The sequence below is a fragment of the Seriola aureovittata genome, chromosome 3 (assembly GCF_021018895.1).
Source record: "Seriola aureovittata isolate HTS-2021-v1 ecotype China chromosome 3, ASM2101889v1, whole genome shotgun sequence".
Taxonomy (NCBI): Eukaryota; Metazoa; Chordata; class Actinopteri; order Carangiformes; family Carangidae; genus Seriola; species Seriola aureovittata.
The window spans coordinates 31,045,771-31,071,776 of NC_079366.1; the positions used below are offsets into that span (position 1 = coordinate 31,045,771).

At 47.9% G+C, this 26,006-nt stretch overlaps 1 protein-coding gene and 3 long non-coding RNA genes across 4 annotated transcripts; 1 reads left to right on the forward strand and 3 right to left on the reverse strand.

The window, feature by feature from the left end:
- Positions 1-4,766: 4,766 nt before the first annotated feature.
- Positions 4,767-6,445, reverse strand: LOC130166684 (uncharacterized). The gene is made up of 2 exons (XR_008827187.1): positions 6,312-6,445; positions 4,767-5,900 (listed from the first exon to the last, which is right to left on the reverse strand). It is a non-coding gene; the product is annotated as an uncharacterized LOC130166684 (long non-coding RNA).
- A 7,204-nt stretch (positions 6,446-13,649) lies between these two features.
- LOC130166472 (uncharacterized) lies at positions 13,650-15,373 on the reverse strand. The gene is made up of 2 exons (XR_008827152.1): positions 15,090-15,373; positions 13,650-14,459 (listed from the first exon to the last, which is right to left on the reverse strand). It is a non-coding gene; the product is annotated as an uncharacterized LOC130166472 (long non-coding RNA).
- A 645-nt stretch (positions 15,374-16,018) lies between these two features.
- Positions 16,019-17,969, forward strand: LOC130166597 (uncharacterized). The gene is made up of 2 exons (XR_008827167.1): positions 16,019-17,103; positions 17,255-17,969. It is a non-coding gene; the product is annotated as an uncharacterized LOC130166597 (long non-coding RNA).
- A 4,185-nt stretch (positions 17,970-22,154) lies between these two features.
- Positions 22,155-24,801, reverse strand: irf2bp2b (interferon regulatory factor 2 binding protein 2b). The gene is made up of 2 exons (XM_056372285.1): positions 23,727-24,801; positions 22,155-23,384 (listed from the first exon to the last, which is right to left on the reverse strand). The coding sequence occupies exons 1-2, from the start codon at positions 24,493-24,495 to the stop codon at positions 22,624-22,626; spliced, it is 1,530 nt and encodes a 509-aa protein (XP_056228260.1). The 5' UTR covers positions 24,496-24,801; the 3' UTR covers positions 22,155-22,623.
- Between the last annotated feature and the right edge of the window lie 1,205 nt (positions 24,802-26,006).

Genomic DNA, 26,006 nt, shown 5'->3' on the forward strand with positions numbered 1-26,006 from the left:
TGTTTATATAACTCACCTGTTTATATAACTCACCTGTTTACATTTTATTAAGGATTAACGTTATGGAGGATTGAGGGCGTGGTCTCTTTGAGTGACAGGTGGGTGAGCGAATGTTTGCTACAAACCAGCTCCAAAAGCCCGTCCTCTTTGACCATTTTTATATTAGCTGGGAGTTATGGCCGGGGTGAGACACTGCCAAGATGGCAACAGTGGAGCAGCTCACTCTGAGCTTCAGAGAAACCTGTGGGTGAGGTCACAGAGGCGACGTCCATCTTTATTTAAAGTCTGTAGATGCGTCGTGCGACCTAGCAACTTTGGACCGAGATGATAATGACAGTTTCCTGTTCAGCCACCGCTTTGTTTTAATGTCTGGTTAGTTTTAGGTACAAAACCAACTGGAGCAGGAAGTTCATGGTTTGTCCTTTGTTATTAACCTTTTGTCGTTAGGGTTAAAAGAAGAACTACTCAGGGAAGGTTGTGAATGTCTCGGGTCAAATAAACCGACCATGAAAAGAGGTTTCTCAGAAAAGTTCAGCCTCTGGGGATCATGAACATCTACAGCAGATTTCATGGAAGTGTTGAAGACGTCTCTCAGCTCTGTCTGGACACCTGAGAGACGATACAGAAGATTTGGACGAACTAACAGGGACAACAAATAAACATATGACTTTAGATTCTCCTCCTTCTGTCCATCGTCCTGCTGCTGACAGTAAAGACTGAATCCAAACTATCCCTCTTCCTGTTTCACACGTCACTCTTAGTGATTAAAACCTGTCGACGAAGGTTTTAATCACTAAAAGGTTTCAGGTTTGAAACATTTATCCTCTTTGTTTGTGCTATAAAAAGAAAAAAATCGAACCGATGTGTTTCATCTGTCTTCACACCTCACTTGTTCTGTTGTAATTTAAATAATGGCAGCTCCATTCAAAGGCCCCCCCCCCCCCCCCCCCCCGGGATAACGTTGTGTTTGACAGCACCTGTCAATTCTCATTTAAGAGATTACACACTTACATTGTGCAGCAGCACGCCGTCGGCTTGGCCTCGACGCCACCGCCAGTAAGCCTGGACCCTGGACTGATCTAACACCGGTGTCTTGTGTCAGTTACTTTCTTTGGAGGAAGCGTTTCCTGGAGCAACAAATGTTGTGAAGGTTGCTAGGTGACAGGAACCTGTGCTTTGCAACGCAATGCTAATGGCGGGAACAGCTGGTGACGTAACACAAAAATCCTCTGCAGGTCAGACCGTCTGACTTCGCTTCAGCCTTCCCGGTGTTCGAACGGTCACCGAAAGACGTTGCCCTTTGTGGAATTAAAAACACAGCAGTGTGTCAACAAGTAAACAGCTGTAACCATGGTAACTGTACACACAAAGAAGGCAACAGCTGAGGCCACAAGAGGCTCAGAAGACAAAAATTAGAGTGAAATATTAGTTTTTATCGACTAAAAACTTTAAATGAGTGAATTAAACAAAAACGGAGACAGATTTTTACACGATATCCTCGTCTCATCAACAACTCTTGTTTTTTCTTTTCACTTTCTTTGTCACAAATACATTTAAAATCAGTCTAAAAATTTGGTGTTGAATCTCTCTGATTACAGACGATCGGCTGATCCATTGTTAATTTAACTACTTTAACGAGACTCATTATCTCTGTGAGCTGAGATCTGCTCCAGCTCCGGGTCTGTGGACGGCAGGATGGTAACTCCACACACTCAATCTGCTGAGCTGAGCAGCTCCTGACCGGGCTCAGCACACACACACACACACACACACACACACACACACACACACACACACTCAGACCTGTTATCAGTAGTGTGTGTGGATGCAGCCGTCCTCTGGCCCTGTGGAGCTGCAGCAGCTGAATGAGGAGTCTGGTTTATCTCTGGGAGGTGGGGGGGGGGGGGGGGGGGGGGTTGTACTCAGTGAGCAGCAGTTTTCATGGAGTCAGATTAGAGAGGAGGATCAGACCTTAAAGGAGAAATCCTCCTCTGATCCTCCTCCTCTCTCAGCCTCCAGACAGCTGATCACTCCTTTAATCGCCTCAGCAGTCAGCTGATCTGTGATCGATGATGATCGCAGCTCGTGTTCCTGCCGGTCATGATTTCTGAACCTTGGTGCATCCTGGGAGATCTACAGCGGTGGTCCCCAACCTTTTCTGACTCATGACCCACTTGAAAATCTCAAAGATGTTGGCGGCCCACACCACATGTGGTCCGGCTGGCGATGACTCAAACATCATTGGCCGATCAGTCTCACAGTTCACAAATGATTTTTCGGCCCCACCGGTGGGCCCCGGACCACAGGTTGGGAAACACTGCTCCGGAGGTCCAACATGGAGCCCTCACTTCCTGTCGATGACGTCACAGTGTCAGAGGAGCTCAGGTGTGTTCAGCCTCAGGTGCTGCAGGACCTGCTCTCTCTGTCTGAAGGTCCAAACTGAGAGAAAAGTGTCTGAGGAGAGGAGCTTCTCTGCTTCCTCTCTCATCTCCTTTAGGAAACACTGGAGCTCCCTTCACCAAAGGAAAGGAGACATGCCGTCCCACAATGCCTTGCTGCAGCAGCATTTAAAACCACAGCAGAGCCACATAATGTAGAAACATCAGAGCAGCTGTTTCTGTCTGATGGACTGAAGCTCAGATCCATAAATATAGATTCATTCTCTTTCATCAGTCAGGAGTCGTCAAGAAGAACGAGCTGATGAATCTCTAGTAACATCATCATCATCATCATCATCATCATCATCATCACAACTAAATACTTTAGTCTACAGTTGGATCTACGTTCTGCGGCTCTACAGTTTTATGTCACATGATCTCTGCGGTCAGGTAGAGTCCAGGTGTTTCATGTCTTCCTGTAAAATCTTCCCTTCTGCTGCAAAGGCCTCAACTTTTCTCTCTTTAACGAAACCTTGTAAGATTCTCTGTGCGACACCCTGAAGTCAGTCCCTCCGCTGAGCAGAAGTAAAACCTTCAGGGTCGTGAGGCGTTCTGCGACCCGGACGTGTTTGATGTGACCTGGACCCGTGAGCCGTCTCTGCTTAGTCAACGCATTGGCATCGTTCCCACGCTCCTGATTGGGTGTCCTGCCTCGGCGCTCTCTGGCACTCTTTCGGGTCGTTGTAGTGTCACAGGGAGCAGAGCGAGGTGTCCTTGACCGACACCCGATCCTGTTTACCCCCCCCCCATAAATCCTCACCGTTCTGCGGCCAGTTCCCCGACATCATCTGAGCTAAACTGAGCGGCTCGTAACCCGAGTTGGGAGCGTGTTGTGTAGGCACAGGGGTTAAGGCAGCGCTGACCCCCCCCCCCAGTCTAAATATAACTGAGTCACAGCTGGTTTACATGAGCGCCGGCCAGGCTCCTCTGATTACCACGACACTCGAGCTCAGCCGGCCGTGTGCCGCGAGCTGCAGGGAAAAGCTGGGAGATCGAGTGTCGCTGCTCCCGTCTCGCTTTGTCTGTGGCGCTGCACAGACGCAGGGCGGAGTCAAGACAGAGGGGCGCATGAACCCGTGGAGGAGAAACAAGTCCAGACATGTCTGAGCATCACTGAGACCAAACCTCCAATCACATCTCAGGAATGTAACCAATGTATTTGTCATGCTGTTGAACCGCTGAGTCACTATATGACCAACGTGTGACTCTGTAACTGTTCATTCTGTGCAGGGTCACGGAGGAGCTGGGGTCTATCCCAGCATGCACTGAGGGAGAGGCAGGGCGTCTCATTTCTATATTACATGCTGATAGTTTTATACCAGGGTTTGACCCCCCCCCCCAGATTAAAACATGAACCCAACAAAAGAGGTAAAAACAACAGTTTTTGGGGTTGAAACATTTACACACCTTTCTTACCTTTGATTTACCACATTCATGCCTTGATCTTGTCCTAAAGTGGACCGTACCACCTTGATGTTAGCTGCTCATCTCTCAGCCTGCCTCACTCCCATCAGCAGCTCCGTAGGTAACCCTGTAGTATCAGTTAGCTAACTAGCTAGCTTGTTTGATATACTTTACTTTCTTACCTTCAGAGTTTCTGAATTAGATTATGTCAAGTATCTGCAGATGAACGCTAATGTTAGCTAGCTGATAGCTTAAAACACAGTTGTTCTACATTGCTGTGCGTTGAGCTCTCAGGGCGACCGTACTTAAATTTAAAGTCGTAGTTTTGTTGATCAGCCCAACACGACATCAAGAGAAGATTAATATGAGAAACATTCCTGAAGTAAAAGTGAGAGGGAAAATTATTTCATCTCCTCATCATCAGTATGTCCCCCCCCCCCCCCCCTTGGTCTGAAATGAAACTCCAGATCTGTCCTTTAAACTCCTGCATCAGCGTGGAGAGGCAGGATGAGGATGATTACAGATGTTGCTCAGAACACGGCGTCTGGCTCGCTCTCCTGTGAACTTCACATGAGACCCGGTTAAAGGGCAGCGTCCTCGCAGGAATGTCTGCTGACGGTCGGCATGAGCGGAGCAGCCGGAGCATCGGGAGCCCAAAGGTCGAAGGTGTAAAGTTCTGACGTTGAGTCTCCGGTGCTGCTGTTTGGAGTCGCTGTAATTCCCCTGGAGCTTATTTTGGTCGAGCCTTTCATGTTTGTATTGTACATCTATATTTATTTATTCATTGATACGTGTTTACTCTTTTAGCAGCTGAGAGAAATGAGGGCAAAATTAAGCTAAGAGCGTTTGACACAGGCCTGATTTTAAAAAGAAGAAAATAAATCAGCTTCTCCTCTGTGATATTAAAGTAGGGCAGAGAGCAAAACAAGTAAACAGACTGTTTACTGGAGGAAGTTTAGAGAGCACAACATTTAAAATGATGAAGGAAATATTTCAGCAGCCAGAGAACCAGCGAGGAAACACACCCAAGTTTACTCCAGCTTTATATCTTCATATCTGAGGACTCTTATTTTGTTAACTAGATGTCTTCAATAAGGACAGTGTGTGTGTGTGTGTGTGTGTGTGTGTATGTGTGTGTGTGTATGTATGTATGTGTGTGTGTGTGTGTATGTGTGTGTATGTGTGTGTGTGTATGTGTGTGTGTGTGTGTGTGTGTGTGTGTGTGTGTGTGTGTGTGTGTGTGTGTGTGTGTTAAGGGTACTGGAGGTTTTAGGTCTCACCAGGTCGAGCTTCAGATGTTTGTTTTAAATGTAATGTTCATTGTGTTTCCAGAAAAAGCTGCTCACACACACACACACACACACACACACACACACTCACACACACACACACACACACACACACAGTTTGAGGAGGGGGGGTCACACAGTCAGTGTGGGGGATGTTATTTATATTCTCCCACCTCCTCTGGTTCAGTTTAGACACCAGTTTACCCAGCAACCCCCTCTGCTCTCTCAGGGGGTTAGGTAAGTCCAGGTGGAGGGTTGGGGGTGGAGGTGGGGGGTGGAGGTGGGGGGTGGGGGTGACCACCTGACTTCACCACCAGGACATGTGAAGATATGATGCTGAACATTTAAGATCTTGCTCCAACCAGAGGACGCCGGTCGTCACACAGTCACAGTTTGATCCACTCAGGTCACTAAACAAAGATGGTGGCTGACAGGATGTGTGTGTTGTTGCTGTGTCTTCCGTGTGTTTTCAGTTTAAGTGGCGAGTTAAAAACTGAAGTGGAATCAAAAGCATCTGACAGAGCGTCGAGGAAAATATGCACAAACACATCCCCAGAAAGACTTCAGAGCTGCAAACATCCATATTTAGAGCAATTTAAATCCCACTTTCAAGTGCCTCTGAACCCAGACTCTGAGTGCAGCGTTTGAGGCTTGGTTTCCATATTTTTGCCATTTTCCTCTGTGGAGATTGGCTGCTGGTGAAAGTAGGTCGACCACAGTGGAAGCTTGGCTCTGCTCCTCGTAGACGCTTCCTCACTGTGGCTTTTCTCTGCAGGAGGAAAAAGCTCTCTCAGTCCGTGCACACGAGCAGCACCATCATCATCATCATCATCATCATCACCATCATCATCATCATCATCATCATCATCACCATCATCATCATCACCATCATCATCATCATCATCATCTGTGGGAAATGAACATGAATAATAATAATAATAATAATAATAATAATAATAATAATAATAATAATAATAATAATAATAAGAGCATGTGTAATTATCATATGTATTGATTTAATAAGCTCACATATATAAATTAAATATTTTTAATAAGCACATACACAACTATGGGTATTTCATTTATGATATAAACTAATATTTTCATATATCCAGAGGATGCACATACTCTGCCTTTAACATGAATTAACTGATTTCTTTTCTTTCTTTGTTTTTTTTACCTTCAAATCTGCTGTTGACCTTTTTTGAATTTGCCCTTTCACAGCCTTCAGTTCATCCTCCTCTTCCTCCTGTTCCTCCTCTTCCTCTGTCCCGCTCCCTCCTCCCTCTCTTGGCAAAGCGCCCAGACTCAAACATCCCCTTTCACAAATATGCACTCCCCATCCTCAAACCCCCCCACCCCCTCTTTCCTCCACCTAAACCACCACCGCCATCATCTAAACATATCCTGCCCCAGGCCTGCTGGATAACTTTCCATGAGGCTGTGACTGACACCAGAGAGTTTTTTTCCCCTTCCCACAAAACCTGATCCCATCCCTGACCACGGCCGAGGAGGAGGAGGAGGAGGAGGAGGAGGAGGAGGAGGAGGAGGAGGGAAGCGCTCCTCCGTGAATCATGGCTGGGAACCAGATGTTCACAGCTAACAATGACAGAGGGGGAGAAATCTCTGCCGCTGCAGTCGAGCTCCTGTGGGGATTTCAGCCTCCACGCTCAGGCTGTTATTAGAGCAGGACTGGGGTTTTTTTTAGCTTGGGAAAAAAGATGAGAGCATGTGAAGCTGTCGGGGTCGTGGTGGAAATCCTGCCCCGCCTGTGGGACGACTCTGAGACGCAGTGAATGAGAGGACAGGATCAGGTGAATGCTGCGAGTTAAAGCTCGATTCACCGGCACAGGAACCACCAGCGTCTGATTTCAGCCAATCAGGAAACTCTCTAATAATATGGTGTTATTTCTGCCAGAGGGTGAAGGTTCTGCAGCCGCCATGTCCAGCGAGCTGAGCAAGCATATAGATACAACAGAAGAAGACCCAGGACAGAGCCCTGAGGTGTCCCACACTTCAGAGAGACAGGAAGATAATGTGGAATAAGTTTTAGTTTAATGTCTGTCTCCACTATTTATATTGCTCTGCACCTGTGACAGTCAGAGCAGCAGCCATTTTGTTTTTGGGTTGTTCGCCCGTCACATTCTCGTGGACACGATATCTCAGTAACACCTTGATGGAACTTCTTCAAATTTAACACAAACGTTCACTAGGACTCAAGGATGAACTGATCTGATTTTGGTCGTCAAAGTTCCAAATTTGTATTTGACTATAAAGCATTAAGGCTCCATCCACACTGATACATGTTAGTTGTGTTTTATTTTGAAATCTCTCGAATTCTGTTTTATTTTGAAAACTCTAGTCTTGAGTAACAGCTAAAGAGGTCACCGTGACCTTTGCCCTTTGACCACCAAAATCTAATCAGTTCATCCTTGAGCTCTAAAGAATGTTTTCCGTCAGGGTGTTACTGAGATATCGTGTCCATGAGAATCAGACAGACGACCTGAAAACAAAATGGCTGCCACTCTGACGGAGGGGTAATTACTGTGTAACTCTTTGGCTGAGTGTTGTTGTTGTCTTCATGTTGCTGGGTGATCACTGGTGTGTGTCATGAGCCAGTTCGCCAGCAGCTACTGCTCCACATCAAAGACACACTGACAAAAAGAAGGTTTTTTTACGGATTACTCCTTTAGCTGTGATGAAAGCAGCAGCAGTCGTCCGTCCCCTCCCTCCTCCGTCTGTTCGGGTTCCCGTCCCGCTTGGCGCCGCGGGGGCTCGTTTCCTCGCCTCTCTGCTGGGCCGTGTGGGCCGCCGCTCTTACACAACACGAGAAGGAGAAGAGCGACCGAAGTTTAGAAACACAACACTCCGAGCTGGGAACTGGGAGATATATATACAGCTACAGCCGGAGGCCACACAACACACACACACACACACACACGTGCACACACCCACGCACACACAAGGTGGTAATAGTAGGAGCTGTCGGATTGGTATGCATGGATGGAGAGTGGGAGGGAATAAAGTCACATTTCACAGCCTGAAGCAGGAAGAGGGATACAGCCTTTGATCTGAGAGGACGGAGAAAATTCACTGGAAGTTTAGTTCACAGGCGAACGCTTACATAACCACGAGCAGACCACGCCTGTCCATCAGCAGCTGATGGAGGCTTCAGCTGCCTGGATGTTGCTCCTGACCTCGTTCTTCCTGGTCACTTGTTAAACTCAGAGGTGCATCGTTAGATAAATGATTGGGGGTCACAAGGGGGAAAAAGGGGGGCGCCCGATGTCCCTTCATATTGGTACATTTTGCAGTGACAACTATAAATCTCCCATTAAGGCACCATACTGTGCACTAACCAAAACAATCAGAAGCTGCAGTTCCTCTAACGACCACTAGAGTCTGGCTCCAACAGTGAGTCAGTCCCCATAGACTCCCATGTTAAAATGTCCAACTTTACAGCAGAAAATAAACATGTTTACAGCCTGGTACAAAAACTGTTCTGGTCTCTAGAGATAATTTCCTCCTTCATGACACCTGTTTATGTTTTTTTAAGATCTAAAGTTATGAAGGATTGAGGGCGTGGCCTCTTTGAGTTACAGGAGGGTGTGGTCACAGTGAATGTTTGGCTGAGCTCCTGTTTTTACAGGTGAGTCAAACTGTATAACTATTTTATTTTATGATAGCATTCATTAGCAGGTATCAGTGTCTGTGTTCACCTTACCTAGCTTGTTAGCTGAGCTCATTAACTAGCTAATTAGCCAGCAAATTGATTAGCCTTGGGATAACCTTCGAGTGAGATGCTCAGCTGTGCTAACGTTGCTAACGGGGGTGTACTGTCATGCACCAAAGTCTCAGCTCCACACACACCCCGCCTCCATTTTTGGATTTCCTGGAAGTTAGGGGCGGAGTCAGACACTGCCAAGATGGCGAAGGTGGAGCAGCTCACTCTGAGCTTCAGAAACCTGTGGGTGATGTCACAGAGGCAGCAGCCATCTTTATTTAGAGACTGTGCTGTAAAGTTGGACATTTTAACATGGGAGTCTATGGGGACTGACTCACTGTTGGAGCCAGACTCTAGTGGTCGTTAGAGGAACTGCAGCTTCATGTCCAGACAAACATACGCACAAATGTAGTCATATGACGTTTTGTCCAGAATATTTTTTTCTTTTTTGTTGTGATGTCAGACTGAGAGGAGACACTGGTCCAGAGCAGCTGAGCCACGCAGCATCTGTTGCCATGGTGATTTGACAAAATAAGCCTCACTCGTTTTCATTCACTTCACTGAAGAAAAAAAATGGATTTCACGTTTCAGTCGGGAGTAAACCTCCGACTCCATCCAGCAGCCACTTTCTGACCCCAGAGAGGAAGAAGCGAGGGGTCAAAGGTCGCCAGTCCAGCAGCCAACCCGGCGGTTAACCTCAGAGACAAAAGGTCCGAGGCAGAGGAGCCGCCGCACTTTGATGTCTTGGCTCCACCCTCCATCTATCAGCCGCCAGCCGCCAGCCTGTCCAGGAGAAGACTGAGGGGTAAACACTCTCCTCATCTCGCTCTGTGTGTGTGTGTGTGTGTGTGTGTGTGTGTGTGTGTGTGTGTGTGTTTACTGTGTCGGAGCCTTTGAAATGATCAGAGTCGAGTCGGCTGATTGGCTCTGACCTGCGGCGGGATTAGAAACACATGTCTCCACTTCCGCCTCGCCGCCAGATGAAAGCAGCAGTGACGAGGCGGAGGAGCAACGCAGCGTGAGGTTGTTTACACACAGTGAGTCTCATTACACGCCAACAGCACATGGAAACTTTCACTGTAACACGCCTGTATTCACACCAGTTACATATAGTGAACACGTGTGTGTGTCTTACATAACACACACACACACACACACACACACACACACACAAAGCGCCGAGGTCAGATCAGACGTCGCCTCTGTGACGTCACCCAAAGATTTTTGAAGCTCAGAGTGAGCTGCTCCACCTTCGCCATCTTGGCAGTGTCTGACTCCGCCCCCTAACTCCCAGCTAATCCAGAAAAGGTCAAAGAGGAGGGGCCTGTGTGGCGCTCCATCACAGTACGTCCCCGTTAGCATCGTTAGCACAGCCAAGCGTCTTGTACGAAGGCTAACCCAAGGCTAATCAATATGCTGATAGAAACAATTTACGACCAGTGAAGTAAATTAAATTAGAAACATCCGACAAGAAAAAAAAAGAAAAATAGATAAAACAACATAAACAAGTCAACATAACCAACAACAAACAACCAAACAACAACAACAAACAACCAAACAAAAGTTCTGGTTGTGTCGGAGACAAACTCTGTGGATCAGTAACGTCTGAAACCTTAAACCTTCAAGACAAAATGGAGTCAGACTAACGGCTCAAACTTCCTCTTCCTCTTCCTCCTCTTCATCACTGAAAATCAAAATGAAGTTTGGGGATGTGAAAAAAAAAAGACATGCTGAGGCAGCTTAGGCAGCATTATGGGTTTTGTTTTGTTTCCTCTCTGATGAAAGAGGAAGGATTTCACTGTCCCAGTTCAGTTATAACAGAGGAGGGGGAGGAGGAGGAGGAGGAGGAGGAGGAGGAGGAGGAGGAGGGAGAGGAGGAGGGGGAGGAGGGAGAGGAGGAGGAGGGGGAGGAGGAGGAGGAGGGAGAGGAGGAGGAGGAGGAGAGGGAGAGGAGGAGGAGGAGGAGAGGAGGAGGAGGGGGAGGATGAGGAGGAGGAGGGAGAGGAGGAGGAGGAGGAGGGAGAGGAGGAGGAGGAGGAGGGAGAGGAGGAGGAGGGAGAGGAGGAGGAGGGAGAGGAGGAGGGAGAGGAGGAGGAGGAGGAGGAGATGATTTCATCCATCATGTGAACTGTGGCCAACAAAAGAAGCTGGTACTCCCTGACATGGGCATCTAAAAATAGACAGCGGTGGGGCGGGGTAGAAGAGGACGACATTAATCATGCAGTAGAAGAAGAAGAAGAAGAAGAGGAGGAAGAAGAAGAAGAAGAAGAAGAAGAGAAGAAGAGGAGGAAGAAGAAGAAGAAGAAGAAGAAGAAGAAGAAGAAAAGGCTTCAGTCTTCTTCATGCCTCCAGAGGAAGATCGGATCCATCCTCTGTCCAGCTGTTTTGACCCTTGACCAGGTGATCAGCATCAGCCAATCAGACGCAGGTTCACCTGTGACCTCACTGCCAGTCAACATAAATATATTAATATGTTTCTTTTTGTGCATTTGGTTCGTTTACATTAAAATAAAATGTCGACACATTTTCCTTCCAGACGCTTTAACGTTTACACACAGAGGAACGTCAGTGTCAGAACCACATTTCTTTTTCAGTATTCTGACTTTAAAGTGAAGGTGGGGGGGTTTTAGAGGGGGGGGGTTTTAGAGGGGGGGGGTTTTTTTTTAGAGTGGGGGGGTTTTAGAGTGGGGGGGTTTTAGAGGGGGGGGGTTTTAGAGTGGGGGGGTTTTAGGGGGTGGTGTTTTAGAGTGGGGGGGGGGTTTTAGAGGGGGGGGGTTTTAGAGTGGGGGGGTTTTAGAGGGGGGGGGTTTTAGAGGGGGGGGGTTTTAGAGGGGGGGGGTTTTAGAGTGGGGGGGTTTTAGAGGGGGGGGGTTTTAGAGGGGGGGGGTTTTCCTGGTCGTCCCTCTGGGTTTGTGGAGGTGACAGACGGCTGGAGGAAGAGCAGCAGTTCGAAAACCTCATGACTCTAATGAAAATAACCCAGACCATAAATCCTGTTTTCCAGTCGTGTCATCGTTGTCGTTGTGCCCCCCCCCCCTTCCCACGCCCTTATGAAACTGGAGCAGGGAGAAAATGAAATATGTGTCGTTGTTTTTGGAGCAGCGGTTTTCCACGAGTCAGAGGTGAAACTGCTTCGTTCTTCTCAGCTCCGGATCTCCGTGGTGATCCAGACACACACACACACACACACACACACACACACACTGGATTCTCATCAGGCAGATGTTGCCACATGTGTGTTGCACAGCCGAGATAAGATCTGTGTTTATGTCACAGAGCAAAGGTCGAAGGTCGAAGGGTCACAGGAGAATCTGGTGAGGAGAAGACTTAATGGTCAAAAGTTTGTGGACGCCTTCGTCGACACACTCACAGATGTTTAGCTCAGCAAAACAAAAACCCACTGCAGCAGCTTCCTCTCTGTCAGACATCTTCATTTTTACATTCAAACACAAACACATTAAAAACCATGATGAACACGACGTGTCTCCGTTGAATCACGTGACACGTGTCGATTTAATCTGATTTAATCTGATTTAATCTGATTTAATCTGATTTAATCTGATTCAGGAAGGAAACATCAACAAAGAGAAAAAAACATGTTAAAGAAAAAGATTATTTTACAGGGAATAAAAGAAAAAACAGGTGAAGCTGATTCAACAACCATCAGATGGGGGGGGGGGGTTTACATCTGTTCAACAGAAACACATGAAAGGAAAGATGCAGTTATTTGTTTAGCTGATGGAGGTTCTGTGACGGAGGTTCTGTGACGGAGGTTCTGTGATGGAGGTTCTGTGACGGAGGTTCTGTGACGGAGGTTCTGTGATGGAGGTTCTGTGATGGAGGTTCTGTGACGGAGGTTCTGTGACGGAGGTTCTGTGATGGAGGTTCTGTGATGGAGGTTCTGTGATGGAGGTTCTGTGACGGAGGTTCTGTGATGGAGGTTCTGTGATGGAGGTTCTCCTGGTGACCGCTGCAGGCGGAGACGCTGAGTGTTCTGAGTGTTGTGGTTCTGCTCCGGTTGTTCCGTCGTCCCCGAGATAAGAGATAAGAGGAGGCGAGCTGACGTCAGCGCACAGATCAAATATAGCAGGGAGGGGGGACAGGAGGGGGGACAGGAGGGGAGGGGGGACAGGAGGGGAGGGGGGACAGGAGGGGGGGGGGACAGGAGGGGAGGGGGGACAGGAGGGGAGGGGGGACAGGAGGGGAGGGGGGACAGGAAGGGGAAGGTTGGACTTTGATTTGGGAAACAACCCAAATATTGAGCGCCTGGTTGAAAGTGCTGAGCAGCTGTTACACATTTACCAGAGGACGGTCGGAGGGGAAGCAGCTCTTCGAGCTGCTGCGGGGGGGGGGGGGGGGGGGGGGGGGGGGGGGGGTTAATTACAAAGCAGATCTGAGGAAGACCCCACCACCACGGCCCCCCCACAACACGGCTGAGAGCCCAACTCCACCCTGCAGCACAAACCACACTGTATTTAAAAGCTAACGCTCAAAGCTGAGGCTAAACAGAGGGGCCGGAAGGATGGGAGGGAGGGAGGGAGGGAGGGACGGCCCCCCCCCTTTAAAGAGCAGATCTCAGAGCTGTTTCCAAAAAGCAGATGAAACACGAAGCTCAGGGGAAGAGGAGGGAAGAAAACCTGACGCTCCACAGACCAGATGAACGACAGAGAAAACTCTTTAAACAAAGAGAGAACATGGAGCCGCGACGTCACTGAGAAACTAATAAAGCATTCACTTCATATTTCAATAGACCTTAAAGAATTTATAAATGAACGATTAATCATCAATAAATACTTCAGATTTAAACATGGATTTATTAAAGAGCATAAGCTCTCATTAAATAAACCAGTTATTAATATATTTATTAATTTATGATTAATGATAGAATTTGAAAAACTGTTTGAAAAGACATTTTAAAAATGTGAGCTCAGCTAATCTTCAATCTCCTTTTTCCAGCTGCTTTTCCTATAAGCTAATCGATTAGCTTAGCCATTTAGCTTCTCCTGTTAGCTTCTCCTGTTAGCCTCTCTGTGACACTCTGGGCCGTCTGTGCTGGTGAAACCCATAGCTCTCCAACCAATCAGAGACCCTGTTACATCCCATGGCCAATTGGGATTGGACCAACACTGAAGCCCAGTGTGTCACAGAAAGGCTAACAGGAGAAGCTAAATGGCTAAGCTAATGGATTAGCTAACAGGAAAAGGAAAAGCAGCTGGAAAAAGGGTTTTAAACATAACATTATTTTCACATTGAACACTCACAACATGTTCTATGTGAAAATTCATCATATATACGACGTGACAGAGACAGAGACTAAATACACACCAGGGAGGCACAGGTGACTGAACACAGGTGAAACACATCAGGGCGGGGCCAACAATCAACCAGGAGGGAAACACAAGACAAAGACAGGAAGTAAAATAACCACGAGACACACAAGGGGAGTAATACAAAATAAAACAGGAAATGAAAGAAATGTCAAAACAAAAGGGTCCAAACATAAAGTGGTTCAGCAGCTGGAAGTGAGAGTGAACACGTTCACCAGGTGAGACGGTCTGGAGCAGACAGGTGATCCACGCCCACACTGAGGTCGGCCAGGACCAGCTGAAACACAAACCAGATCAATACACCAGCACAAGTGAAAAGACGACACCATGAGGAGGTCTCACTCTGTCTCAGTTTTAAACCTCTGTTTCTCAAACGGTCAGAACGGCGGCCATTTTGTCTTCACGTCCGTCCGCCTCATTCTCGCGGACACGATATCTCCGTAACGCCTTCACAGAACTTCTTCAAATTTGGCACAAATATTCACTGGGACTCAAGGATGAACTAAGTAGAGTTTGGTTGTCAAAGGTCAAAGGTCACACAGATGGCTCATAGTTTCTCTGACTCTGGATAAACAGGGAGCTCGTCTGAGCGACGGAGGGATTCGAGTATGTTATTATTACATATTGTTTTATATATTGTTACATACTTGTGAGTCTTTAAAGACACACATGTCCAGCTTTTATTTTCCACTGATTTCCGTTTTCTTTAAACGCTGCTGCGTGTCTCGGCTTTCTGACGTCGTACCAGGAAACCTCAGCGGTGAACTTCATGGTAAGATGGAGTTTATCTGTAGACGGAGTCACTGAGCTCAGACACTTCAGAGCTGACTCACCTCAGAGGATAAAGATCTCGGTGGGAACCTGAAAACCTACATCTTCCAGATTTCAGTTTTGTTTTCAGTTTTACCTCTGATATTTCCTCTTGTCTGGATGACTGTGCCTCCACGTGTTGTGTCTGCTCGTCCTCACCTGTGCGCTGTGGCTCTGGATGCTGCAGCAGAGAGAGACTTCCTGTCTGTTTTATCTCTGCAGATCTGATGTGATCGATATCAGATTCGCTCCGTCTGCTGCGTAATAAAACTGTCGGCCAGATAAGGAGCGCGCCGCTTCTAAACCCCTCGGCTCGACTGTAGAAGACGCCTCTCCAGCCTGCTGCTCTCAGGTTAGAGAGTATCAGCCTGGATGAAAGGGATCGCCCCCCCCCCCCCCCCCCCCCCCCCCCCCTCCCCCTCCTCCCCCCTCACTGTGGCCTTTACTTCCTGCCAGCTCATTGACGTGGCAAATCCAGCATCCCCTCTGTTTACCTTCCAGCAGGGATATCCAGGCAACAGGGCTGCAGCTCTCGGCGTTGGCTGCTATATTTGGACCTTCGCTCCGTAAACCTCTTTTCCAGATAAAGAGTCGACACGGCGCCGCGTTCCTTTCTTGGTGCTGGCTGCTGGGAGTTCACTGATTAATGGCACAGGAGCCTCTGCCCACCTCCACGGCTAATTATAGAGAGTGCAGCTGCTGAGTCTGGCCCTCCGCAACCCCATATACCCCCCCCCCCCCCTTTCCTGCTGCAGTCAGGACAGGAGCGACTTTTAGCTGCCGCTTTACAGTTGTCATGTCGAGGTAAAATCCCTCATCGCCTCGGGGCCGATCACCAGCTGTGGTGACATCCACCAGATGTTCTCATGCAGATCCAATCACAGGAACATGAGCTCGAAATAAAAGAAAGAATTAGACCTAAATCCTGAAGAGTCATTGGTCAGAATCATAATCTGATCTCTGTCATCACAGAGCTCCACTTTCAGGTTTCTTTATCAAGACATTGACGTTTAAGACGTTCGGCTTCTTTGCTTTGTTTCTCTGAAGAGAGAGATCACGGATCTTTTTTTTTTGTGTGTGTGTTGTCACAGCAGCAGCAACTATCCTGCAGTCAAAGTCATTAAACATGTAAAACAGAAAGTGACGAGATCAACGTCAGACTGAGAGACAAAGTCTGAGGAACCAGGTTTATTTAAATCAACATTATAACAGTCAGTTATTTTGGTGAGTTTCTTGCCCAGCTCTGAGCCTGTCTTCTGATTGGCTGACTGTTTTCTGAGTGATCCAATAAAAATAAAGCAGATTTCAGGTAAAAACACTCAGAGAAACCAAATCCTGCAAGGTTTGGATGGTGGGTCCAGGTGGGCGGGGCTTGGTGACTGCTTTGTTGTGACATCACAAAGTTCCAGAAGTCCTGACGGCTGGTTTTAAGGCTCAGTTTCTGAATACAGGCTGTGTGCATTTCTCTGTGGACTGAGGCTTTGATACTTTCACAGTATTAATATAGAAGCTAGAGCTGATCTATAATCTATAATCACACTACACATGGACACAGACCTTTACACTGGAGGAGCTTTAAGGAGAAACTGAAGAAAGCCATGTTCATTTATCTCATTTGTTTAAAAAGGCATCAATAAAACTGAGAGTAATGAAGCACAAACATCATCATCATCATCATCATCATCATCACAGCAGAGTGAACTTGAACTGTGTGGAACTAAAACGGCTTGTTCTCTATTATTTGTAATAATTAACTCAAATTACTGATTTAACACAAAAGAATTTGGAAAGAGAGGAAACGTTCTGCTCGACCAAACCTGCACTTGAAGCTTCGTAGAGCAGATTCAGTGTTATAACAACCCACTGCAGATCTGTGACAAAACAAAAAGATGCAGAGAGAAGTCGGAGCTCCGCCTTGATGACGACCGCCAGCTGAACCTCATCTGTCCCTATAAACGACCCCGGATCCGTCTCCTTCCTGTCTCAGATCCGTCCTGCAGACTTTGTAGAAGGTTTGATTTTTGTCAGTGAAGCTAGACAACATATGACAGGTCTTATCTGACTCACCCCCCCATCAACACCAACATCTTCAGGTCATCTGGAAAATACAGGTCACACCATCAACTCTGTCAGATCGGCAGATTTAGTTTCCACCAGAATTTCCTCTATCTGCCTTTTCTCAGTAAACGCTGCTGTTTATCTGATCTGTTGTTTCTTGTTGCTCATTCATTCAGTTTCCATGCACATATTCTCTCTCTGCAGCTGCCGCTCTGACTGAACGCCCCCAGAGGAACAATAAAGTTTTATTGAAGATGTGATGTCGGTCTGACAGCGACAGTTTCAACTTTTATTTTAAAGGATTTGCAAGAAAGACCGATATGTGCCATGAAGGCAGTGAAACTGACAGAACACGCTGTTCTGGGGGGGCGGGGCCTTTAAAGACCGGGGGCAGATCTGTGAAAGTGCTGACTTGGCGGGGGCCAGGCCGACCATTGTGAGGCTGCATCATGTTCTGCCTGAGCCGGGGTCGTTTTTCACGCGGGGGCTGGCTGACCTTTTGAACAGCGTTTGGATTTGGACACACTCCACATGAAGAGGGGCCCCTGGCCCCGCCCCCCCCAGTATGAGCCGCTCCTTTGGACACAATGACCCAGGAGCACATGGTAAACATAAGCCCCCCCCCCCCCGAACGTCCTGAAGCCAGCGGCAGCACATGTTGCTAATGGTGAGGTCACATGGCAGCAGAGGGTCGTACATCCAGACCTGAACCGGACCTGAACCGGACCTGAACCGGACCTGAACCGGACCTGAACCATCACGACCTGCTGACACACGAGCATCAATGTTTACATTGTAATATTAATATTTATGTTTAGAAATTCCCAACACAAAGAGGAATAACTGACCTCGTCCTCAAACTGTCTCAGATGAGGTGAAAGAGAAAATGATTATAATAATAATAATTATTTGTTCCGTTCCCTCGGCCACATTATTGTTATTTAATCAGTATTTAGTCGGATGTTTCTATTAATGTTTGTGTGGTTGATCTTTGGTTGATGTGTTGGGGGGGGGGGGGGGGTGATCATCAGCTCAGTCAGGTAAAGGGGAAACAGGTGTGTGTCATCTCTCAGCAGTGAGGGACTGGGCAGGAGTACGAGGGGAGGGGGGTTGATCTGCTTGGACAGGCAGGTGTAGGATTATCTCACCCCCACACTTACCTGAGCTGGTGGTAGGCTCCAGGCAGGTGAGAAGGAGACGGTAAGAAGCCAGTGAGGAGTGAACAGAGAGACAGAGGAAGCGGTTCATCTCAAACACCATCATCTGCCCTTTACATGTGGCGGTGGTGCGACATTATTATTATTATTATTTCCTCCACAGCAGATGCTTCTTCCAGCCGTTCCACTGTATCACCTCTGTTCTCGTCACCCACAAAGTGTTGCCTCCTGCGGGGAGAGGGATTCACCTCCCGACCCCGTTTCAAGGCAACATAAGTCTGACTTCATGTACTGGATGTTCCCTCCAGGTACAGTCTCTCCTCTCAAGTGTGAAATCAATTAAAAGCAGCCACCGGGAGGGAGGGGGGGTGAGGTCAATCAGGGATGAATCTCAGATGAACCCCCTCCTCGTCGAGTGTTTTCGTGGGAGAACAGCTGAGTTTGTTGTTCCTGCTCGCCGTGTGTTTGCTGTTCTGCAGCCAACGAGTTCAAGACGTGTTTCCTCCAGCCTCATCCTGCACTTCAGAGGCAGGAAGAGGAGGAGGAGAGCGCTGGGTGAGAGACAGCTGAACAAACAGAGTGAACAGAGGGGGGGGGGGGGGCAAGAGGGGGGAGAAACCCAGAGTTTTTCTCCCGAGTGTGCCACGTAATTTGAGCAAACCCATTAATCTCGGGCCACCGGCTCCCCGGGTCCTCTGGGTGTCGGGTTTCGGCGAGAGATGAAAAGGGAAGAGCTGGAATCTGAGGCCGACCTCACGCCAACGATGAACCGGCCTGAGAGGGAGAGGGAGGGAGGGAGGGAGGGAGGAGGTCTGGATCTGGTTTGGACCAGCCGTCTGATTGGCTGGTAGACATCAAAAGAAGAAGACTGAAGCTTTAACCATCTGAGGGTTTGAGTTGTTTCTTTAAAGCTGAAGGTAGAAGCCGCTCCTCTACTCATCAACCCTTCAAGGGCCCCGGTGGCCCCCCCAACACAAGTACAAGAAACTCACTTTCAACTGCACCTCATGGTCTTCATCACACTCCACTCACATGGAGATGACGCTGCAGAAAAAGTTAATTATCACAGAAACTGTGGGAGATTTTTCAAAGTAATTAAATGTGTAAAATAGAAACTGATAAGATCAACATCAACCTGAGAGACAGAGTCTGAAGAACCAGGTTCATTTAAATCAACTTTTTAACAGTCAGACTGGATTTTATTTTGGCGGTGTTGTTGCCAGCTGTGTGTTGAGACAATAACTGCTCAAAGTGAAGTTAAAGTGTCCGTGCAGCAGCAAAGTGAAGGAAACACTGATGCAAATAAATGTGTTCGTTTTCTTCTGCGCTGTAAAAAGCAGCAGACTGCAGTGGCTTCTGTCAGAGCTCAACATGAGGCCCGTGGTCCTTCAGGGGGCCACAACACAGCTGGGAGGGTTCAACATCTGTAGTTATGTCAGTACTGTAGATTAACACGATGTTAAAGCTCCATATTTTACACTTCCTGTGTTTTATTTTGAAGTGTTGATCCATCAGAAGATATAAAAAGCATCTCCGTGTAGTTTCACATCTCCTCTCAGCAGCTCTAGTAACAACAGGTCGGTGTCTTCATCATACTCCATCACATGGAGATGAAGCTCTGGAAAAAGCTAGTAAGTGGACCTTGAGTTGTTGTATTAAACTTCCAGCAGCTGAAGAAGTGACAGATTTTAGTTTCAAAGTAATTAAATGTGTAAAACGTCAGACAGAGAGACAGAGTCTGAAGAACCAGGTTCATTGATCTGCATTTCTCTGTGGACTGAGGCTTTGATACTTTCACAGTATTAATATAGAAGCTAGAGCTGATCTATAATCTATAATCACACTACACATGGACACAGACCTTTACACTGGAGGAGCTTTAAGGTTTTAGCCCATCACTTTTCATTTAACAGAGAATTTCTAACTGATGATGTTGCGTCTTATTCTGTATTTAATTCACAAGAAGATATTTCATTTAGTTTGAGTAAAGCAGTGGTGTCCAACCTGTGGACATAAGAAAATAAAAATATAAATAATGTTGTTAAATTGTTTTTAAAACATTTGAAATGTTGTTTTTCTCGTATTAAAGCCCGTCACTCTGATACTCGTTTGCTCGCCGTCTGATTTTGCGCTTAAAGTTTGCATCCATGGCAACAACTGGAGAAATACATGGATATCTGGTCAACAAGAGGAAGAGTTAAAAAGGAAAGAGAGAAAAGAGACAGATGGTGGTAAACTTGAGCTTCCTCTGCTTCAGGTTCAGTCCTGAACGTTCCATCGTTACCAGTAAAATAAGAAGTTATTTAGCCTCCATATTGTTACGGGGTTGGAGTCGAGCCGCCAACATTGTTGAGGTGAAAGGTCACTGAACTAAAGTACCGGTCTGAAAGTCTCAGTGACTCACACTGAAGAAGGATCTTTCACATCAAACACAGAAAGAACGTCAGAGGAATTTCATCAGTGAAAAAAAAAAAACACACACACACATTACATAATCCACAGCTGACCTGTTGTCAGCTGACCTGGACTGATTCAACCCGGCGACACTGGAGGACTCTGACGCATCCAGCGCTTTGGAAACGCAACTAGACATTATTTTCACTGTTGATTCATCTGCCTGTCGGGAAAATGGTTTAAACTGCTGGGTGATGTTTCAGGTGAGAGGCTGGAACCAGGTGATGTTTGAAAGAGGATTAACAGGAAGAAAAAAAAGGGGGGTTAAATCCTGATTATATCTCCAAAGCTCAGGTATCAAGAAATGAGCCAATAAAACGGGAGGAAAAAGAAAATCCTCCTTCCTCCAGCTTCTCATGCCAGATGTTTGCAAATGTGCAAACTGAAGTTTAAAAGCAAAATCAGTGTATTTTATTCTGGCGAGCTGAACCAGGAAGGGGTTAATGTTTCTCCTCCTGGGCCGCCGCTGCTGCTCTGAATGGCGGCTGGAAGCGACGGGGGCCCCGGTATAAACACACACACAGGCCCCCATTCATCCGCTCTGTGTGATCAACCTTGAACAGTGGAAGGCGTGTTATTGCAGGGGGGGGGGGGGGGGGAGACGAAGAAGAGGAAGGGGGGGCGGTGACTCAGGAATTCCACTGAGGCGCACGTGACCTCTGAGCAAGGCATTTATACCCCCCCATACTCTGGGGGAGAGGCCCGTCTGTACTCCGTGTTATTTTTCTTCAAGTTAAAAAAAATAATAATAATAATAATCAGCCGGAAAGAAAAATATCCACATTTTTATGTAGAATATCACCGTCAAAATAAAAGCACAGGTGTGGCAAATATGTGCTGCTTTAGCAAAAAAATAAAAAATAAATAAAATAAAATCAGATAAACGAGATTCACGTCTCATTTAAATCCTCTCTGACAGGAACCGTTTTGTCTCATGAAGCTGGTTTGGATTCGGTTTTGTGGTAAAAAAAAAAAAAAAAAAAAACGGCGACGCAACAAAGAGTCCCGCCGCTCGTGACCTCACGTCCCCCGGTGTGTTTTCACTGGAGCCGGGGCGCGGATTCATCCAGCAGCCGGGACATGTCAGGTCCATGTGCTGGTGGTGAGCAACACGAGGGAAAGAAGAAGAGTCAACAGTGAGGAAACGTATTGTCGGGGGGGGGGGGGGATAAGCAGGGCGACGCATGGCTATTTTTAGCCCCTCCGTATCTCCCCGCCGCAGGACACGAGGCCCGGCAGAGAGCGACCTCGGTCCGCCTACGTGTAATTTACTGTACAAAATGTTTATGCAACACACTTCTACCCCGGCCTTCACCCCCTCCCTCCCTGCCTCCCTCTCCTTGACTTCTCTTCCACCCACTCTTCCCTGGAAGCCGGTTTTTTCCTGTTGGAAGGTATTGCATCATGACTGATTCACAATCAGACCATGACTCTCCGACCAACTCCTGGCTCGCCGATTGTGGAAAATAAGCAAACCACAGAGACACTGGAGGTATTATTACAAGGTCTGAAACTGTATTTGGCAAGTTTTTTCTTAAACAAGTGCATACATGTACAGCTAGAAGCATTTTCTTTGTTTTTTTGTTGTTTTTTTTTTTATTAATTTTTTGCCAAGTGCTCAGATTAGTCACATTCTATGTTTGACAGGGACTGTCTCCAGACCTAAAGTACACCGAGACTGAAGAGAAACAAGTGTGATGATGGGGAGTCTGTTATGAGGAGTACATACCTTCTTATCTTCAAAAATATAGAAACACAATGTATTGAAAAAGAAAAATCAAAAAATTATACAGCCATGTTTACGAAGTGTACACTTCCCTTGTGTCCAGTATGTACATGTCTGTCAGTTTCTCTGGGGCGTGCTGGATGATTTATATTTGGGTGTTTTTGTCCTGCTGCAGTTGCCGTAGTCGGATTACAAAAGGAAAAATGTTCCAAGAAAAAAAACAGCTGGTGAACATTTTAAGGGTCCCTCTCCTTTTTTACCTTTATGTCCCCGGCCAAGATGGTGGCTATTTCCCCTTGCATGAAGGCCCAGGGCACGTTGGAGCCGACCAGCGGGCACCGCTCGCCGCTGGGGCAGTACACCTCCCCGGTGGCGCCCTGCTGCTTGATGCTCTCCCGGGAGCAGGGGAAGCAGAACTTGTGTGAGGGCACCGACGGGCACTGGACAAAGTGCGTGTCCTCCAGCCGCTCGTGGCACAGGGTGCAGCACAGCGGCACGCTGCCGGGCGGCACGGAAGAGTCTGGAATGCTCTGCGGCGGCGGCGCGTGGGGGTCCATGCCGCCGGCCGCGTGTGGAGCAGAGGGGTTGGAGCTCACCGGTCCCTCCCTCTGGGCCAGCCTCCTCTGAGAGGCCGAGGACGGCGACAGCGGGCTGCCGCTATTCCGCCGCGCGCCTGCCGTGGTGGAGTGTACCTGGTTGGCATCCTTAGGTGAGCCCGTGCCGCCTGCGTTGTCAGTGGCGAGGATGAGCGCCGCCATGGGGGACTGACCGTTCTGCGCCGTGGCGGCCTCCGGGGGTGTGGTGCGGGAGTGGGGGGAGATGGTGGAGGGGGGAGCTGCCGAGAAGCCTGGCAGGGCAGCCGGGGGCATCTTCAGGACCTCGGAGGGCGAGGGGAGCCACGGCTGGCCCTCGCCGCCGTTCATCTTGGGGGCGCTGCCTTCGCCGTCTGGCTCGGGGGAGGCCTTCCTCTTCATGCTCCGCGGGTGCTTCCCCCTGTCTGTGGCAGAGGAAGAGGAAGAGGAAGAGGAAGAGGGAGGGTTAACACAACCACGACACTACACACAAACACTACGCACTCTCCAGCATGCTCCCGAGTGAATACTGACAGACAGGAAATTTCTCAACACACTGAGCCAATAAAGCGTCTTTTATGTCGCTGCTGTTTTCCGCCAAGCCCCCGCTGCTCAGAGGTGAACGGGTGCGTTTCAGCAGCGTGGCATCGCCGAGCCCGTCGGTCCGAGCGCCGTCACTAAAACACGCTGACACATTATTTCATTTCCTGTTTTCATAGCGCCTGTTGAAAACATTCCAGTGCTGGGAAAACCAGAACTTGTCGTACCTGTCTTTGAGGAAGTGGCACCGGTTTCATATCCCATCACCCTCTGCATGGCGGCGTGGTCCTTTTTAAACCTGCTGTCGAACGTGTGCAGCGCCATCATGTCCCGCACTGTTTTGCCTTTGCCCATCCACTCCTTGTGGCTGTCCGACATGTCCGACAGGCTATCCGGCCTGTGTTTGTCTTTCAGCTCCTCCGGACGCTTGCCGTGTTCCCCGGGGCCCGGCGCGACCAGAGCCCCGGGAAGACCCATCTGAGCCGGGCGACCGTTGAGCGGATGCACGGTAGGTATGCCGCCGTTCACCAAAGGCACTAGGTTGGGAGGAACCGTGCTAGTCCTGCGGGGGTTGGGGCTTTGGCGGTTCAGCTCCGGGGGCTCGTCGGGTTTTGGAAATCCGTTCGGCACCGGGAGGCCGTTCGCCTGCCTGCCCGCCTGGTACTCCGGTCCCAGCCGGGGCGGCCGGTCAGACAGCGGGTAGCGGTCCAGAGGCTGCGGCGGACGGGAGCCCTGGTCTCCGGCAGAGTGGTTGATCTCCTTCCCGGCGTGCTGGGGCTTTCCCGGCCCCGGAGAGCGGCCGTCCTGGAAGCCGTGTGCTCTCTTAAGCTGCCTGGCAGTCTCGATAACAAATTCAATCCGGTCGGCCCCCTCGTAGTTGACACATCCGCGGCACACGGCCTCGGTAAAATCCCAGATCATCGCCCACGGCATGCGGGGCAAGTCGCACAGATAGCAGGACTGCCTTCTGGAGGCAGCAACCGCCGCGGAGGACATGTTGTTTCCCCAAAGAGAACGTACAACTCTCCAAAATGTCCGTCGGCTTGTTTACGTCGCTGGAAGGAAGAAATAACCCACAAAAAGAGTAAAAACACGGTTGTATTTTCCGTCAGAAAGCGGCAGAGTCGCACCGACCGGTGTTCATCGTCGTTGTGTCCGTTGCCTCGGCGCGCCTCCGTCTAAGCTCGCGCTTACAACTCAGCTCGAGCTCTCAATGTAGGGTCGTGACGTCAGCGCCGACACTCGGCTCGTGCTCCCGGGCTCTCTTCACTGGATTCTTCGACGACCCCTCGGGCGCATGCTCACCGTGCCCCGATCTTCTTCCACAGAGCTAACACACGAAGATCGTCTGTGTGTGTGGAGGGGAGAGGCCTCACTCCGATTCACATGCTTCTGCCATCAGCAGGAGGACTGAACAACATCCTGTCAGATAAAAGAAAACTTAATGTCGTGGCACCTTTACAACCAATAATAAAAATCTGTTAAATGGTTTAATAAAAGAAGTATATAGGAACAAAAATACTGAAATTAAGAAACTGTAAATTTTAAATATATATTTTTAATTTATGATTATATAATTTAAAGTATGATTAAATTAAAATTAAAACAGTAATTTGATGATGATGATAATAATAATAATATGATAATAACTTTACTGATATAAGCACATTTCATAAATGAAATGCAGCTCAAAGTGCTTTACATAAAATTGCAATAACGAAATGTAAACAAATTTAAAAGTTGCAAACAAACAGTAACAAGTCTTTGCCAGCCTCCTTACTGACCGACAAGGACATTTAGCAAAGCAGCTAGCATCAGTGTTAACAGATTAGTGGTTACTGCTGTTAGGAACTGTTTTCCCATGGTGTACGAGCTAACATTAGCCAAATGAGCTGAACTGTGTCAGTGTTCATTTTGGATCTTATTTAGATATGAAAGCCAGTGATGGTGGTTTTACAGCCAGTTTGTCACCACTGTGTTGAAAATGTACTAAAACAAGCACCAACAAACATTAGTAGACAAGACTAGAAAATAGAGAACTTATAAGAACATGAAGCCTTGATATCTAGAGAATAAATTGTAGTTATTAATATAATTTGGTCGAAATAACCCTGACATGCTTTATTAGAAGATATCTGCTATGTGGTCAAAATGTGGGCCCTGGAATTGCAGGCGGAGTGAGAGCTCTTCTTTCCCTCTCCTCCTCTCTGCCTGCAGGGACCCCTGAGCAGGGAGTCCAGCTGACAGCCGGAGCTCAGGTTCCTTCAGGGGTTCAACAAGTGCTGCAGCCACAGGCTTCACTCTGGGAGATGAATTATTTATATTAGAGATTATTTTTGCTGACTTTTTATTTTTAATCACACGTTTTCTTGCTCCACACCAGGAGCACGTGTCTGAGTGAAACTACAATATTTTATTGCAGCATGTGAAAATGTTATATCAGGATGTGAAACATGAACTCTCTGCAGAATGGAAGCAACAAGTGCTGAAGCTCTGTTGCTAAATCC

Bases quoted from the DNA above. Each gene is read 5' to 3' on its own strand.
- irf2bp2b (XM_056372285.1), bottom strand. From the start codon at position 24,495: ATGTCCTCCGCGGCGGTTGCTGCCTCCAGAAGGCAGTCCTGCTATCTG. The intron at 23,385-23,726 runs GTACGACAAGTT...CCTCTGCCACAG, and splicing joins TGCCACTTCCTCAAAGACAG to ACAGGGGGAAGCACCCGCGG.